At 34.7% G+C, this 18,674-nt stretch overlaps 1 protein-coding gene across 3 annotated transcripts in view; it reads left to right on the top strand.

The window, feature by feature from the left end:
* LOC124353141 overlaps positions 1 to 18,674 on the top strand; it is a 176,819-nt gene that overhangs the window by 146,199 nt on the left and 11,946 nt on the right. The window contains exons 11-14 of one of the 3 annotated variants that reach the window (XM_046803003.1): positions 45 to 137; positions 10,164 to 10,277; positions 10,430 to 10,510; positions 10,923 to 11,018. In XM_046803003.1, coding sequence (XP_046658959.1) covers positions 45 to 137; positions 10,164 to 10,277; positions 10,430 to 10,510; positions 10,923 to 11,018 — 384 coding nt within the window. Of the gene's footprint in view, positions 1 to 44; positions 138 to 10,163; positions 10,278 to 10,315; positions 10,511 to 10,922; positions 11,019 to 18,674 lie in introns of all 3 variants that reach the window. The other 2 variants (XM_046803004.1, XM_046803002.1) reach the window with 2 other exon arrangements.

The raw sequence follows: 18,674 nt of genomic DNA, 5'->3' as shown, positions 1-18,674 counted from the left end.
AGTTTTGATTCTACACCCCTCATGTGATGTTTTCGATATTGCAGCTGTATGCAGACCACCCTGCATGAACGGAGGGCAGTGCGTCAAGCCAGGCGTCTGCTCGTGTCCATCCAACTCAAATCATCCTCGGTGTGCAAGTAAGTTCCTATTATACAGTACCTTTCAGAACTCTCCCAATTAGTCGATTATACTAAAATCGCCATAAATAGGTATTTATAACCCTAATATCATGCTACCCACTATTGGTGAATGGTGAATCTCCAGTTCAACTTCCTCTTATGTGCAGCATCTGGAATCTGATGCTGTTACAGACTGGACTCCTGAAATCTGGAGACATGTTCGTCTGAAGGAATCCAAAACGAAGGACGAAGACGCTCAAAACGAACCCCACAATTGAGTGCACTACGATTTTCACTGACACGATCTCAATTGTGCACCTGATGAGACAATGAGAATACTACTTCACCTAGATTGCTCTACTTTTGTAGTCTGTTTGTCTCTGATGTCGAAACGATGCGGGGGTTCTTCGTCACCGACTATTTTTGGATCCCTTTAGACGAACTTGACTAGATTTCAGGAGTCCAGTCTGCAACAGCATCAGATTTCAGATGCAGCACGTAAGAGGAAGGTGAACTGGAGATCAATTCAACATTCACATTGAAACAGCCCTGCCCATTATAGCTTTACACAATACCATCATAACAATGCCATTACAACTGGATTCAGTGAGTTAAGGGTCTTGGAAAGAGATCAGACAATAGGTACAATAAACTATTGTCTGTAGAGGTTATCTTAGAAAAAAAACTTGCTTTGCTAAATTCACTTTTACAGTATTAAAATAACCACTACATATTATGAATCAATGTCGAATACATGTTGTGAAAATTTAATTGCTAAATAGGGAGTTACATTAAATAAAGTTGGTAAGAGATTATTTTAAATCTCTAAACCTGCTCCGAAAGCTTATTACCGAAATTAATATTTACCCTTCATCCTCCTTCTGTAAAATGAACTTTACAGAACGAAAAAAATCGCTCGTCACATAAAACATTTTTATAGTTGGAAAACACGAACAGAATTAATTTTAGATCGTTGAAATTTTAGGTGATTTAGTGATACACTAGAAGTTACCCACGGCTTCACACGCAATTTTCAAAATCGAAGGAGTTTGCTTTCTTAGTGAAAGCATTTATGATGTAATATAATTAAGCCCTACAGTATATGTTAACATAATTAGACATATAAAGTACATATTATTTCAGCATCCATGGTTGAGGAATTCTAAACGTATATAAAATTTTGACTGGTTCTATTTTAGGTTTTGTTCTATGAATAAATATATACATACGAGTGTAGAAAACCTAATTAGTTTTTGGTAAAAAAAAGTGCCAACATCCGTCTGTTAAAATTAATTTTCAATCTAAGGTATTTAAACTGACATAGTTGAGTTTGACTTGTGCCACGATCAAGAAAATATACACCTACATAAACCAACTTCGATAAAAAAGCGTCTACTTTCGGCTATTTTAATTTACTTTGTAAATGCCATAGTGATAGTTTGCTTTTTTTAGTCCCGATAAATAAAATATATAACTTACGTGCGCCTGAAAAGTTACAGCGGTCCAAAAGAGTCAGATACGACCGATTAAATTCACTTCCGCCCTAATTTATTTACGGGTCCCCACTTGAGTTTGTTGCACTGACCAAGAAAATGAACACACGTGTGGGATTTGGAGTCCAACTCAGATTTAAAAGCATTTATTTGTGGTCTGAGATGTTTTTGGTGCTATAAGCAATATATATTCTTACCCCAAATCAAGAAAGAGTACTTTGGGATTATACCGTCCACACCAGCATGAAGAACACAAAAAATATAAATTTATAGAAACAAACATGATAGAACGAAAAAACAACTCTTTAATTACAAAATTACAAACTTACAAGCATTTCCAGGTATTGTGATCGGTATTGTTATCGCTGTTATCTTATCTTTCTCGAGAATCCCGATTACGGCAGGCCGCGTGGCATCACATGATTTGCACGGTACATTACAATTCAATTTATATTTCTGATCAGCCCCTCTAGAATTTGATATTTTACTGATAGGTACTATCTTGAGGGATGTTTTTCTTTCGTCGACATCAGCGCGGGCTTCAGCAGCACGAAGGTGCTGCCGAAGCCCTCGCTGAGGCCGGAGGCACTCGCATTTTGGGTGGCGGAATGTGATCAAGAATAAAAACAAGTTTTGAGAGTTTTTTCAATAAAGAGTTTAGTTTTAGTTTGGTAATGTTTGTTTTTGTTGAATTTTTGTGTTTGGAGAAATGTAGAGGTAAAACACGGAAGTACAACAAAGCGACGCACCAGCTGAACGGGCGGCGAGACTCTGCAATCACGTTATCTACTAGACCGCTCGACTTTTGACCTCTGTCTGAGGATGGGAAGGGGTTTGCGATAAGACAATTCCTGTTTTATATTGACGAAATATTGTTCTACGCTAATCTAGTAATCAGTAGAAGCAAAATGTCAAATAACGATTCATGTCTGGGTGTGGTCGGTATAATCCCAAAGTTCCCAAGCAAAGTATGTGCATACGTAAGCTTATATTGACTGCTTTACTCAAAATGCATCTACTTCCGTCGCTTGTATTCTGCTTCTGATGTAAGGCCAAAAGGGTGTCATCCTTTTGCTTTTCTTTTAACTACAAAAAATGTTTAAGGGAGACAACCAGTTTCGATAATCTTATGTGAAAAACAGTCACAGCTTTGTTCATCAAGGTGGGTTTTAGAACATAGTTTAAATATTATTTTTAATGCATTAGATAGTTTATTCGTCACTGGAGCAATCTAAAATAAAAATTAAATAGTAACTTTGTCTTTGCAATCTGCATAACACTACTTATCAAGGACTGTGTAACTAATCAGTATTTTAGTGTAAACAAATATTTCTGCCACCTTGGCGAACTTCAGCTGAAATCTTCAACAGCTGTTTAGATCAGTTGACTTTAAATTACGTGTCGTAAACATTATAGTTATATTTCCAGAATTATTAAATATTCTGAGAAACTTTTCCAGTGTTTCTCTCGTTTTAAACCTTCCTTGGACTTCTACAAACATTGCAAAAGCAAAACTAGCCAATGCGGAACAGTTGTTCCTGAGTTTTATTGAGACTAAGAAACCTCATTTAATTTTTATATATAAATATTTCAACAATTCTGGAAAATATTGGGTTAGGGTCACCCACTAAAACGATCTGATACCACCTATTGAATACTCTTTAGTATGTAAATGTTATTACTATCGTGAGATTTAGTAAGGAAAGTATTAAAAAGTAAAAACAATCCACGTCAATAATCCGAATCCAACCTAATACCCACTTAACATCAACAAAATAGGGTTCTAGGAGGGTAACAAGTAACAAGATCGGATAAGGCGGGATTAAAATTTATCAACATAAAATGGCTGCAGATAAGAAACGATCACTGATAAAACTGACCCTACCTAACAGTACTGTTGATAACTAAATTCCACTTGAGGTAAACAAAGAAAATCACCTGACCTAATTACCTAACTGTTGGAACCACCTTAGTGCCAACCACCATACTCAATTACTAATCAATTACTACCCGAGCAACCACCATAAATCCTTTATATGTTTTGTCATAATTTCCTCATTTCACTTTTCCGTATCTTAAATTTTCTCCTTCTTCAACAAATATGAAGAAAGTTAAAGAAAATTGGATGTTACTAAGATTAATAATACCTCATTTCGCTATACTTATTTATAGAAGTTAAATCAGAACAAATGGCAATATTGAAGTAATACAATGCTTTCCTACAAATACAACGTGTTTGATGGAGTTTGATTTGTATTTACGGTACGTGTTTGTTTTTAATTAATCCTGACATGTTTATTAAATTGTTAAAATCCAACTTTAACATTTACAATTTATTATTATTCCCATCTGAAAATACCTTAATTGAATATAATTTAAAATATAAAAATTGATGCGCAATTGAAGAAAATAATATGTATGTTTTATTCGTCTGTTTTAAATCGGTAAATAAGGCAATAAATTTGTTAAATTTTATTTATAGACAGTGAAATATGTCAAAGACTGTTCATAGTTATAAATAGCATGTAACATGTACCATTTTATAAAGCGCTTTATCATTGCTCATTATTGGTCTTCAGTTAATTATTTAAATTTAATTGGAATCTACTCCTTTTCTGTTATTATATCATTTTCTGACTTTCCTTTTTTAAATTATAGATATTTATAATTATATATTTGCCTGCACCTATATTATAATAAAACCTGCATATGTCCAGATGGTCTGTAACAGTCTATCCGACACATCACAAAACTCATGTCTGAATTATGAATTCTAGAACATAATTTTGGGTTGGGCTAATCGTACATAGGTTGGGCTTATTATTGTCCTATTTACTATCCTATAGACTATAACGTAGTGGAGCTGCACTCAGAAATTACGACTTCGTGAGGAAAAAAGAGATACATTAGTAAGGGTACTATTTTTCACAATCATGTGGTGTGTAGTTTCGTAACCACTCATAAAATCTGTTGATATAAACGTTTGAGTGTCAGGCTGAGAGTTTACTTTAGTTCAAGTGAGAATAATGAGTCCCTTTATTGGTCGTGGATTAATTTCCGGGATTTTCGGAATTTTCCTTAAATGGAAGTTGATTTTATACATAAATAAATCGGCTCAGATAAGGATTCGAACAGGACCTTAGTCAAAAACATTAGTCAAACTGTGTTTTGTTTCTGATGAAATGCACGCGAAAGGCATATCTTAAAGAAACGTTATCGAAAACCAAAACGGGGTGTTGATATGTGTTTAGCATTGTTAAGTGTGAATTAAATGTAAATACAAATAAAAAGTTCTCAACATGACTAACATTTATTTATTTTATTTATTTATTTCTTCCAACGGTACATAACCATTTAGCTATGACTAAAAAAAATTACTTATTTATCTAGGTATAAGAACAACTTAAAACTATGTTTACATACAACATGCAATCAAAACTTCCAGTTTACCAAGACAATCTTAACAAGACTACATTGCAATAAATTGTAACAATGAAAATGGTATTAACAGAACAATCGAATATCAACATGCATAATATCAACAAAACAATAAGATAACAATACAGTAACAAACATAACAAAGACTAGTAACAAAATAAATAATTTTAACAAGACAAGAGAATAACAATAACAAGTTACATCACAACAAAGTTACTGAGTATTAGGACCTATAATTAATTAGTTAACAATTTGCTTTATTTTTTCTTTGAAAGGCGAAAGAGACCCCAGGAAGAAATCCACCTTCCCGGACCACACACCACCATTGTGACAACATTGTGACAGACTAACTGTTGCGCTGATGTCAAGGTGACTCAGAGCTCGTCACCTTCTGGGACACATTTTTACCCTCTACAACGATGGTTGGTGTTACTGAGCTTAAAAGCAATAATGTGTGGTGTCTTTTCTACATCTTCTGCTAACACACTTGAACTTATGTGTCACTAAGCAAATCTCTCAGCTTTCAAAATGTGTTACGAGAATATATTAAGTATTTGAGCTAGTCATGTAAGTATGAATGGAAGCTAAAGCCACATTTTTAATGCGAGAACCGCCTTGTTTGCATTTAATATTGTTTGCTAGAAGATTGTACATTAATTAACAGTAAGTTCGTACATTTTCGAGAATGTATTAAGCCCGCGTTTTCAATGTAGCATTCATTTTAGAGGTATTTACATACATTTCTTAGGAGTAAGAACAATTATTTCTGTTTTTTTTTTTTTTCAAGTATTGTTTTAAAGCGAGTTCGCATACTTGTATCCAGGACTGGACTCCAAGCAGCTTTTTGGTATGTTTGAACCCTTTTCTCTCCCTTCTTTACTTCTTTCTGTTCGTTATTTGTAATATCTTCCTCACCTGAAGAAGAGGATAGATTCCAATCCTCGAAACGTTACGTTCTACCTTTTATAACCTACGTTTCGTTGGCAACGGAAAGTGATGGCAAATATCCGAACTCCTGTTACACATCATGATAAGAACAGGAATGTCTTCTATACTGTCACCTAAACTTGATAACGCTGAACTGTGTTCACTAAACTAAGAAACACAATTTCGTAAATATTTTTCACTAGGTTCCATATTACCTCTAGGTATTTCAATAAGATGATTTATGTGCAGTGACTTTAGTACTCTCAGATTGACATCTTCTCAGCAACGTACTGTATGCTTTTTCATAAAACTCATTTGCGAGTAGAGGCGTTTTAATTAAATTAAAAGGCTCGTTTTCAAGACAGAACAATAAGCATTGAAACTTCTCAATGTTCGTTAAATTTAATTTTACAAATGTTATAAAACGCAATAAATGTTGAAATGTCCCCATTTTAATTGTGAATCTTAATTGAATTTTTGGAACCCTAACGTGATTTCACTCATTGCTCACTGAATTGACTGTACAATTGTGTTTATCAGCACTCTTCAGTAATTGGGAGGGGAGCATAAGCCTTTTAATTGTTTGAATTTTAATAAAAAGCTCGGACAGAGAAGATTCAATATTTTAAAGTGGTTTATCTCCTGAATCATCTATTAACCATTAGTGGTATTTAACAAATTGTCCGTAATAGATCATATTTCATATGTTTTTCCAGCACTTCTTGATGGAGAGAAAGTTCTATGATCTGTATGTTTGCCTTCAATTTCTGGTAGTTCCAAAGGCGTTTTGCTGTGATCAAAAAGTTTTGATAATCATTTGGAAACTAACTTAGCCTGTGTATTAAAAGTTTCATAGTACAAAAAAGTGAGGAACAGTATTATTTGAATTTTTTGTGTGTATAGTAGTAAAATTGCTTATTTTCAGTTTCAGAATAAAAATTAATCGTCCGGATCGAAGGACGAAGTGTTTTCCATTGATTTAAAACGTAATTAATGTATGTCTACTACTATAATTTTATTTAGTTCTTTAAAAATCCAAAACAGATTTAATGGTTATTTGCAGCTCAACATAATACAGTTTGATTCTAAAAAACTCAGTAAGAGATTAACATATTGTTTCATTGTATTTTTTAACTTTACTGGGTAGTAGTACGCCACATTATGTGTCACGTAACAGATATTGTGAACAAATCGGTAAGAAAGGAAGAAACCTCTTTCAATTATGTTAATTATCGCAAATTTCGGGGTTGGCGTAACCGTACAGGAACGCTTATGATTGACTTTTACAGAACGTATTCCGGTCCCAGTGTACTTCTTAACACTGATTTCAATGTGAGTAAAAGCAATTTAAAAATATATTGATATAGCAGTTGTTTAAATAATATAAAAAGATTAATTAAAGGCCACGAGAGTATCTTGTGTCCATCAGCGTAGTTGGTAGCCTATTTGCTCCTCGTTCATGATGCCGAAACATGTTGATCAGATGAACCAGATGATCTTGGAGACCTGTATTTTAGATGGCGGAGAGAGTGAGAAAAGAGTTGAAGCACAACTTAGAAAATCATATAGGACATGTCAAGTACGTATTTTTCCAGGTACGTCTAATACTCGAATACATGCAGCAATCAACGTCAGGTTTAAACTAATGTTGTAGTCCACTACCGACTAGCTAGCTAAACAGAATGTTATCCAACACGCTATGAGGGACTGGTAGGGGCGATTGCTTCTAGGAAACATGATTATCAGGCTGATAAGAGATTTGAGAGAATGGGTGGGGCGTAAACACTGGATGTAACTTTCTACCTGACCTATTTGTTCACCGGCCATGGCAACTTTTTCAAGTGCATATGTTTAATATAGTTACGTTTGAAAGCTCAGAGTGTCTCTAAGATGATGCAGAGTGCGTGGACGTCAAACATACGTTCTTTTGTTGCAGACGGTGAGAAAAAGAAAGAAAGAAACTCGAGATAGTCATAGGCCAACTCTCAAAGGACATCACTGTTCGGAAAATGGTATCTGACAGACAGGCTTGGAATACTGTCTCTGAATATGTTTTTTTGGAGGGTGCTGAATACCAAGAAATTAGAGGAAAGGTAATACAACCTCGGTGTTGTTCAGTCGACGCCCTGATACTGTAGGAGCCTTTGGTTGGCTTAAGAACGCATCTCTTGAAGTAATGCGAAAGCAGCCTCGATAGAGAGTGATTTCTGGGCCGATCCGGATGGGTTTTAGTGGGTTCGAGTCCTACTCATCAGCAGAATAAGCTGACGGTGCATTATAATTTCCTCCATCATCACAAATAATGGAGCTCTTTTAATCTATACGAGAGTCATGTCCTGAACATGACCACCATGGAAATGGTGCGTGACGTTAATGCGAATGCCAAGGGCTAAGTAGACAGTAATGTGACTTTAGTGATAGGAGGCACTAACGATATCTTCACTAATGTGACATTGTCAATGAGTATACCTACCTGCTAGCCTCTGGATTCAGTTTGCACTGGAGTTGTAAAAGTTGTTAACTCGTGGTTGCTCAAAAATGTTAAGTGTGTAATGATGAAACCAAGATTATCCATTTTGATGTAAATTTAAATTGATATGGTCGATAGGTTTGACATGGGACGTACATATTGGAAAGTTTAAACATTTCAATCCAGCTACTTATACTCAGAGATTCCTTTCGCATTCGATAAAAAGAACTCTTACCATTACCTTTCTTGACCTATTTGAGTAAAGGCTGAAATACTTAAAAGAGAACTGGGAGCTGAGCTCTTTGTACTAGGGCTACTGTTGTGTTTCCCTTTTTGAGAGAATTTTCATCCAATAAAGAGAACTCTTAGGATAGTCTTGGAATTTAAAAAGTGGTCCTATTGTAGGTAGCTCTCCAGTATAATATCATTACCGGCTATCTTTATTTATGACACAATCATTTAAAAAGTGAAGGTCACCGTTTTAAAACACGGATACAACACCAGAAACAAAATGCGTGCGAGTCTCCCTGGTCTAATTCCTGCACTTTCCCCCCAATTACTGCACCTTTACGTCTCTCGTACACCCAACGATGGTCCGGAAATGTTATAGGAGTATTGAATAGGAAAGAGCCATCATTTCTGGAAGCGCCTCACCGTGTGATCAAACTGGAAGAGTGTGATGGCTTCAGTAGAAATTTGGTTTAGCGTTGTTATAAAAGCTCTAATACATCCTGATCAATGTATATTTTGTTTCAATGTTCAAAAGGAGGTAAAGAGGGGGGAGATAGAGGGAGGGAAGAGAGAGAGAGAGAACAACTTCATTAAAAAACTGAGAGATTATGGTTGCTTCGGCTCTTCAACTCATCTGGGAGAAGGTTGTAAAATTTGGCCCCGGCGTTTGTTGGTTTCTTCGCGTACAATGCTGTGCGGTAAAATGGAAGACTTAAGTTGTTGGCAAATCTGGCAAGTCTTTGAAGTCCATTTGTACAAGCAGACGAAATTGCTGCCAGAACGTAGTAAAAAACCACAGAATTTCCTGCCAGTTAAAAACTATTAAGATTGGTCAAACTACCATGATTCGCTGTGTACCTAGAGCTGCTAACTGATTGATGGTCTCTTTTACCTCAGCTAATATTCCTGAGAGCTGCAATCTGAGCGTTGCCCAAATTTCTATAGTTATTGTTTGTCGCAGCATGACATGCTTCCACCGATTATACTACCAGGATTCGCATTCTACCAAAATCTATTAACCTGATGATAATCTGTTACCCCTAGGTATATGCACCGGAATCTGCAAGAAAGGCGGTGTCTGCAAGTCTCCAGGTGTCACTTTCTGTCTGTCCGGCTTCCGCTGGTCACATTATTATGATTCCCAGTATTCCATAGGGATATTACCCTACGACCCATTGATAACCAGTGTATTCGCAGTTATACCTCCGATGGATGCAAATGAGATAGAGCCTGCATGTATCCAGGTGTATGTCTGCCTGGCTTCCACTAGTCTGCAGTACAATGATTCCCAGTATTCACAAGAATGCTTACATCTGAATAACCTGTTTACCAGCAGCGGTATGCCCCGGAGGCTGTGAACCAGGCGATGCCTCTGTGTCTCCTGGTGTCTGTCGCTGTGTTCCTGGCTTCCATGGGTCGCTGTGCCAGGATTCACTGTGTCCTCAAGGTTGCTACAAGTATTCATCTTGATAACCTTTTTATCAGCAGCGGTATGCCCCGGAGGCTGTGAACCAGGCGGTGCCTGCGTGTCTCCTGGTGTCTGTCGCTGTGTCCCTGGCTTCCACGGGTCGCTGTGCCAGGATTCACTGTGTCCTCAAGGTTGCTACAAGTATTCACCTTGATAACCTTTTTATCAGCAGCGATATGCCCCGGAGGCTGTGAACCAGGCGGTGCCTGCGTGTCTCCTGGTGTCTGTCGCTGTGTTCCTGGCTTCCATGGGTCGCTGTGCCAGGATTCACTGTGTCCTCAAGGCTGCTACAATGGAGGACAGTGCGTGACAGCTAACCAATGTAACTGCACCGCTGGTTGGACCGGGACTGACTGCACAATACGTTAGTATACAAAATTATTTTGTGTGTGTTATAATTATTATGTTATTATTATTATGTAAATAATTATTAAGTGTTATTTTCTCCCGATTTTGTTACTGAATTAACTTTGTGCACAATTATGTGTGTGTTTTGATGTGGCATTTTGTGTCAAAATTATATAACTACATTATATTAAAAGCTTATTTTTAGAAGCTCCTGAGTCCTTAACAAATAAGTCTCTTTAAAACAAATAGTGGATGGAATAAATATATTTAATATAAAATGTTATCCACAATAGATTGATTCCGTATTTAATTTGATATCATTTCGTAAATATTTATGAATAGATGCGTATAAAATATTGCAAGAAATATTTTAAAATATTGAGAAACAGAAAGATATCAAATTTTACAATTATTCTTGTGTGTTTCAGCTGTGTGTGAACCCCCGTGCCAGAGAGGAGGTCGCTGTGTTGGGCCACAGACTTGTTTGTGTCCCTCGGCCACCCATGGTCCTTCGTGTCAGAACTGTAAGACCACAGAATACATATTCTCATCTCCGATAAAGAGTGTACTTGTTTTAGAGACATGACTATTGGATAAAAAAAGTTAACTGTTTCAAAATTTGGAGTTACGAAAGCGAAAATTTTGTTGTTTATGAAGTTTTTTAACCTTTCAAATTATATGTAACAAAATAGAGGTTACAGTTAAAAATTTTAAAGTTACCCCCCTTTTACGTCCTCCGAAAAGGGGGGTGAATTTTTTTTCCTCAAAAACTCCCAAAAAGTAATTTAATAAGTATGGTGAAGGCTGTACATTTATGTCTCAAGCCGTTTGGAATATATTCATGCGTATTAGGGCTTAATTTACACCCTTATATGTAAGGGGTTGTTTGTCCATAACATTTGCTAGGATCGTCGTAGAGATGTTTTGTTCACGTCATTGTGTTTCTTTTGAATTTTTCTTTCTAATGAAAAGTCCCAAGATAGGGGTTACAATTTGAAAGTTTAAAGTTACCTCCTTCTACCCTCTTTTAAAAGGAGTGTTAATTTTTATTACTCTAAAAAAATCCAAAAAGTTATTTAATAAGTATGGTGAAGGTTGTACATTGATATCTCAATTCGTTTGGAATATATCCAGAAGTATATATATATATATATATATATATATATATATATATATATATATATGTATATATAGAACAGTATATATATATATATATACGTATATATAGAACAGTATATATATATATATATATATATATATATATATATATATATATATCAGAAATCATTTGACAGGTATTTGGTCTTCAGGTCATATGTTAGTTTGGTTATTTAAACACATATGTGACAGATACGGCCAAATACAAAATAATAGAATCGTAAAAAGTGAGGGCCCTGTGGTGTAATGGTAGCACATTCACCCGGCAAGTGAGAGATCGGGTTCGAGTCCCGGCGGAGCAAGTACTTTTTGCGATTAAATATTTATTGAAATTATATAAACATAATATATACATGTATATATACATATATCATTTTCAATAAACATTGAACTACCAAAAGTACTTACTTCACCGGGACTCGAACCCGGATCTGTCACTTGCGGGCGAGCATATTACCACAATTTGTGGCAGTAGCCTGATTTAATTTTCACCAAACATTAAATAAAAAAGTACTAGGTCCACAAGACTCGAACCCGGACCTCTTGCTTACCGAGTGAGCATGATACCACTACACCACATATCACCATCACCATCATATGTGACCATTTTTGTCACATATGTGTTTAAACAAGCAAACATATTATTGAAAGGCGAAGTACCTGTCAAATTACTTTGAACATTTAACAAATTTAGTAGTTATATGTATATAGTTCCCTTAGCTTCCTGTAAAACTGTTACAGAAACATGTTTGAATCAACAGAGTTGCGCCAAAACACCACCCTATCCCCCCCAGTAGACAATATTGACTGTCTCGCAGCATTCCGATACTGCTACGAGCGTAACAACAAAACAAGCAGAGCACATCTTGCCAGTCAAATACGAGACAGATATTTGTCTAACTGTTGTTAAACACCATGCACAAGAACTTTCCCGATGACACGTTCTCTATGTTTCCACGATATAAAACAATAGGATGTATGATTCTGTTAAACCTGATGAATTTATAGTTGAGTGAAAGTGTTGAATTTTGCTAAAGCTTAACATAAATCCGTTTATGTAACACCAAGGGTTGGCTCTTTTATGGTTAGGGGATTCGGCACCTCAAGAAGATTTGTTTTGTTTTATGGTTTTTTCATGTTTTTTACTGGCTCTAGATGCTTAACTAAACAACATCATAATTTTTGATTTGCGTTATTTTTTTATATATACATATTATGTATTTTCTAAAAACTACTTTTTTCTTCTATCCTTCATCCTCTTCTTCTATGAATGAAATGAATGATTCCTAAATCCTTTAATAGTGTATTTTATATTCATAGCTTTATTATAAGTATGGCAAAAATACATGCTTACAAAATATTTGAAAATCCTCAACTACTATTTACATTACTTTTTTACACAATAATTGAAAAAAACCAAAAGATTTCAAAATACAATAATGTCTAGATATTAATATATTGATAATCCACAAAAATTTTAATCATCGTAGCTCTTACTGTTCTCTTGGAATATCAGTTTTGTGTCTGAAAACATAGAATAAACTAATTAGCGGATAATCGCGACTGAAGTTTGGCAACAGATTCAGCGTATTGTATAATGATTTGAATTGCATTAGGCTGCAGTTAGGTAATTAATTTTAAAGTTGTTATTATTATAATTGGCACTTACAAGGTTTTGCGTGATCTTATTATTATGTTTTTGTTGTACCGGTAAAGCAATGGGCCTACGTATTTGGTTTGATGTAACAAATAGTAGATAGGGACAGCTTGGCCTCTTTCTAACCGACATCGCTTCCTTTTGGGACGCAGAAAACAAGAACAGAAGTTCATTATGATGTGTAATTTTCCGAGTAAGTCAAATAAGGTCTGTTATTTCTAATAATACAGTTTTTTTTAGTTCTTGGGAAGAAAAACTCTTCCAAAAATAGTGGCCTCCGGATAACAATAACAAACACACAGTGATGTAAAAGTGGATTCAGCAACTCATAGACGTTTAGCATGAAACAGACGTTCCAAAGGTCACTAAACAAAACTAAGAAATGAATATCATATTATATGAAACGATAGATACAAACTTGTGAAGTGTGAAGCAACAGCGCTCTGCAAATTAGGGCAATTACATGCAAGTTGAATGAATGCGAGTGTGTGTCTTGCGATATTATTGTAATTTGTATTTAGTTACACTAATTATTGATGATTGCTTTTATTTTAAGATTCATTTAATATGTAGTGTAAATAAATGGACTAAGTTTTAGTTATAAATGTATATATGTATATGTTAGTTTAATTTTAATGAGGTTAAGTGGTAGAGAGGACTCTATAGTCCTAACTTCGCCTCTAATAAAGTCATTTTTCATTTCATTTCATTTCATTTTCATTTCATTTCAAATTACGCTGTGCTAAATATTATTTCACCAATCCAATACGTTGCCTCGAATACCGTGAAACTGTATCTTTGCTAAATTTAAACTGTGGTAAACACAAAAAAGGTCTTTGGATAAATTGCTCATAATTGAGCCTGTGTATTTGAAATCGCCTAAATATTAAAGTTCAAAATCTGCAAATCAAAGCCATTTCTCGTGCTGACAAAATTCCGATTTTTTCACTGAGACTTTTTGACAATCTAGTGCTCTATAAAGGATCACCTATGTGTTACAAATGTGTATATTACAGTATATAACTGTGATAGTTTAAAATATCTGACCTTTACTTGAAAAGAATGATGAATACATTTCTGTTTGAAAAGAAATATGAATACAAAGAAGGTGTTGAATCAATGAAGCTGAATCCTTTACAACTCCTGTTGTAATTTCATTCCAGCCAGCTGAACTGTTATTCATTAATTTCTTAATTGTATGGACATCTCATCGGGATCGGTTTTATAAAAGAACATTCAGTTGTCTTAGATGTTCTCAATAACAGTAAATTGATTTAACACTACGTTTATGTTTTACATTTTCTGTTTTTGGTCGATAATTGAAAGTATTTTGGCCAGATATCCAAGGTGCATAGATAGTTGCTTTATTTTGAGGAAATTATTTACAACACAATAATAATATGCATTTTTAGAAACTCTAGTAGGTTCTGTAAATCATAATGAGAATTAGTAAAACAGGACTTGTTATTCTGTAGAGCGTGTTTATGTACGAGTACAAACCTGCACAATCAATGATACATATATTTTGACTGACACTGAAATTTCCAAGAATGTTAGAACTTAGAAAAGAAATTTAGTAGAAAACTATTTTTACCATCCGGGTTTCTTTAGATCGATACAAATTTTTGAACAGTTGATCTTCCTCAAAAACTCCATTAATAACATTTTCGAATAATTCCTCCACAAGACCAATATTTTGGAAATAGGTTCTCCACGGTGGAATAGGTTCCTCTTGAATCTGTATAGCTGTACCCACACAACTCTTAAGAGAAGCTTGACACTAGCATGTAATTGGTGAAAGAATTCAGCAAAAGGCATGTTTCTTTATCGGCGCATCTCTTTTGGAGACAAAACCCCGTTAAAAAGAGAATTTTTGAAAAACTCGTACCAGGTCTGGATTTACAACTAGTCTCACTAGTCCTAGAGATGCATGACTTCTAAGGGCCAGCGTTTTCGGCGGAATTAAATTTTTACTAAATTTCCTATGAATACAAATAATATCAAAATTTTAATTAAAACTTTGTTATAATAAAAACAATATTTTGTTTTGTCAACGTGTACGCTTTACCTATGTAGATATTATAACCGATTTAGTATAATAAAAATGTTTATACAATTTTGGTTTCGATTGAAAAATCTGCACCTACTACACAACATAATGAATCACGGTCTCTTCGTGTAATCCAATACATAGAATGTCGTGTGACACTACAGATACGCCAAGGGATCTGAGCGCGCTGCAGATGCTGTACTAGCCATTCACGAAACATTGACCTCATACGCGCTATTATTCTGTGATTGATTTAAAAGAATTGAACTATTGAAACACCTTTTATTTTAATCTAAGCACAAGGCAACTGAATAAATCAGTAAACATTCCAGTTCTTGCCTCCTTGATTACGAGAAATGGCGAAGAATAGACTCTACGAAAAAGTTCAATGTTTTTGAAAAAGACGCCCCCTCTCCCACCCACCAATCAGCCGATCGGCCAAGCCGGAGCGCTTGGACGATCTGTACGCTATTTGCGAAAGCGTCAAGCACAATATTCGCTTAGAAATAGTTGGAAAAAAAGAAAAATGTACAATAAAGCCTCAATTGAGAATCTAACTACTACCTTCAAGTAACAAGAGCAGACCTGCCAAAGGAGTACAATTATTATTCAATATAATTACCTACCGTCTGACAAATCTACCTAATACCAAAAATCCCTTTTTATTTTCTTTTAAAAATAAATTCACAAAACTGTAAAATTAAAACCAACATAGCCTAATACGCTACAGGGTGCCAAATTAGCAAATCCAGACCTACCTAAGATTCAGAATCTTTTTATTTTACCTCATAATGTTCTAACTGAAAACGACAACACATAAGTAATGGTGGAGGTGAAGAGATCCAGCGTCATCTCTGTTCAATATTGAACTCCAGTTCATGCTCCAGAAACCAAATCTTATGATTATTGTTTTGCTTAAAAAACAACAAGCAACCCTACTAACTATCAGATCAGAATACAATATTGACGACCTCGAATTCACTCATAAGACCAGATGTCTAGCATACAATTTCAATACAATTACAAAAAAAAAAAATATATATATATATATATTTTATATATATATATATATATATATACGTTTAACTCATACTGTCGTCTTATTTTTGTATTCACTTATTTGCGTTTTAGACATTTTTAGATTAATCAGATTAGTACTAAGGTTCGGGATTTGGCTATAAATTGTAAATTTATTTTATTTTGAAGCAATTTTCAATGTTACTTTGATTAAGTTGAATCCCATGTGCAGACATTAGTCTCATTAAATTTTTATGAACATCAAACCGATTATTGGTCATCTTTACTCTTAATTGAGTAATTTCTTACGTATAACGTTTTTGCCAATAACAAAAATTTTAGGTTTCTTTACTCATACTGTCAAATACATCCAAAAATGTTTGCAGCACATGATACAACTGTCTACTGAACAACTTTAAACTTAGCAGTAAAAATATAACATTATTTGGCTGATATGGGTTAAAGAAAGAATTGTGTTTGTCCTGATAAATAATGATGACAGGACATTATTGGGTTGTGAGTCTGATTAATAAACTTTTTGGATTTCTTACCGCAGATAAGCAATAAAATAAAAATTTCATGAATTGATTATAAGAATTTCTTATTAATATTTTTTGTCCAGACCTTTTTAGCGTGGTGAACATTTTTAATTTAAATGCTTGTAATGTAAGTCAGAATTTTGTTGAGCTGTTAATTCAATTAAAACACCTCCATAAATATATGATATAGTAATTCAGTAATGTTACAACATGTGGGTGAAGCTCAGACAGGATAACAGAGTGAGGGGTATTCCTGTCTACTTAGACTCTGAGCTCTACCATTCCGACAGGATTATCTTCACCCACAACCGATGTTACCAATGGCGTATTGGGTGCATCATTTTTTCAGATACACCAGTTACAAAACACATTTTTTTGTTTTTACTGTTATTGTACATGTAAATTACAATTTACATTTGTCCAGTTCAAATTGTTGAAATTATTTCAAAAATAGAATGAAATCACTTTTAATAATGGGTGATATATTCATAAAATATAAAATAAATCAAAAGTGTGGGTGCTAATGTACTGTGTGTCAAAAACATCGTAGTACACTCGACTGTGCACCTGATGAGACAATGAGAATACCTCTTCACGTAGATTTCACTATATCTATATACCGAGTGCCTTAAAAGTCCCACTCCCACTCCCCCCCCCTTATTAACTTTCTCATGAATAGAGATGAAATGATTTACTTTGGAGGGTGTTTATATGACCAACCGAGGAGTTTTTGACGTATGAAAATTTTTTACTCCCCTCCCCAAAATGGGGTATTTTGGGGTAAGTCAAAATCTTAAAATAGAAAACCCTATCAAGTGACACCTCATTTTAAATTTATTATAAACAGAAGAAGAATGTCGCAAACTAGAGGTCTCTAATGTTATTCTATCACATTTGGTGGACAATTAAAGTTTCAATTTTGTTTAACCCCCACAGTTTAAATACATTTACAGTTACTGTAAGGCAGATAGAACATACTTATTTTGAGAACTTAGTACACAAAATCATATAAAAGCATTACAAGAATTTTAAAACATCAACAACCATGATTAACATAGCACTTATTATGTTTTGTTTTGTCTGACCGAAGCCCATTAGGAAGTCCTGGGAATACCAATAGCTGATTTTGCCATATCATCTCTTATTGTTTACCAGTTAGTATGTGAGACACATTCAGACCACTTTGACACAGTAACTGGACTGAAGTTCTCAAAATAACTAGTGAGCGAATGTTTTATCTGTCTTACGATAACCTTAAATGTAATTTAAACTGTGGGGATTTATAAAAAATAAAACTTTAATTGGCCACCAAATTTGATAAACATCCGTTAAAATCTCTTGCTAGGGGTTCCTATTTTAAAATTTTGACTTGCCCCCAAAATACCCCAGCTTCCAGACACTGTACAAAGAGGAAGGTGAATTGGACTTGTACCGAATGACGATAGCACATGGGGGTGGTGACTTCTGAGGTCGTAGTAATAAATACTCGAATTGCAAAGTTTACTTATAAGTTCAATTTAATTAATGAAACTCACAAGCACCACTTTTAGTTGGTAAATTAAATGTATGCCTTGCCACGTTGCTGCCAATTAGAGTACAAGAACTAAAAATGTATATCTGATATGTGGGCCTAAAATATCCAATGTTCTATGGAATTATGCCTACGATATTTTACTTTATAAAACTTTAAGATTTTACTTCCCTTCGCAATGTAGACTCACAACCCGGGCGTCGGCGTCTTGGCACGAGACATTGAAGC

The sequence above is a fragment of the Homalodisca vitripennis genome, chromosome 1, assembly GCF_021130785.1.
Source record: "Homalodisca vitripennis isolate AUS2020 chromosome 1, UT_GWSS_2.1, whole genome shotgun sequence".
Classification (NCBI taxonomy): domain Eukaryota; kingdom Metazoa; phylum Arthropoda; class Insecta; order Hemiptera; family Cicadellidae; genus Homalodisca; species Homalodisca vitripennis.
The sequence above is the reverse complement of the archived record's forward strand: the minus strand, read 5'-3'. Positions and strand labels throughout refer to the sequence as shown.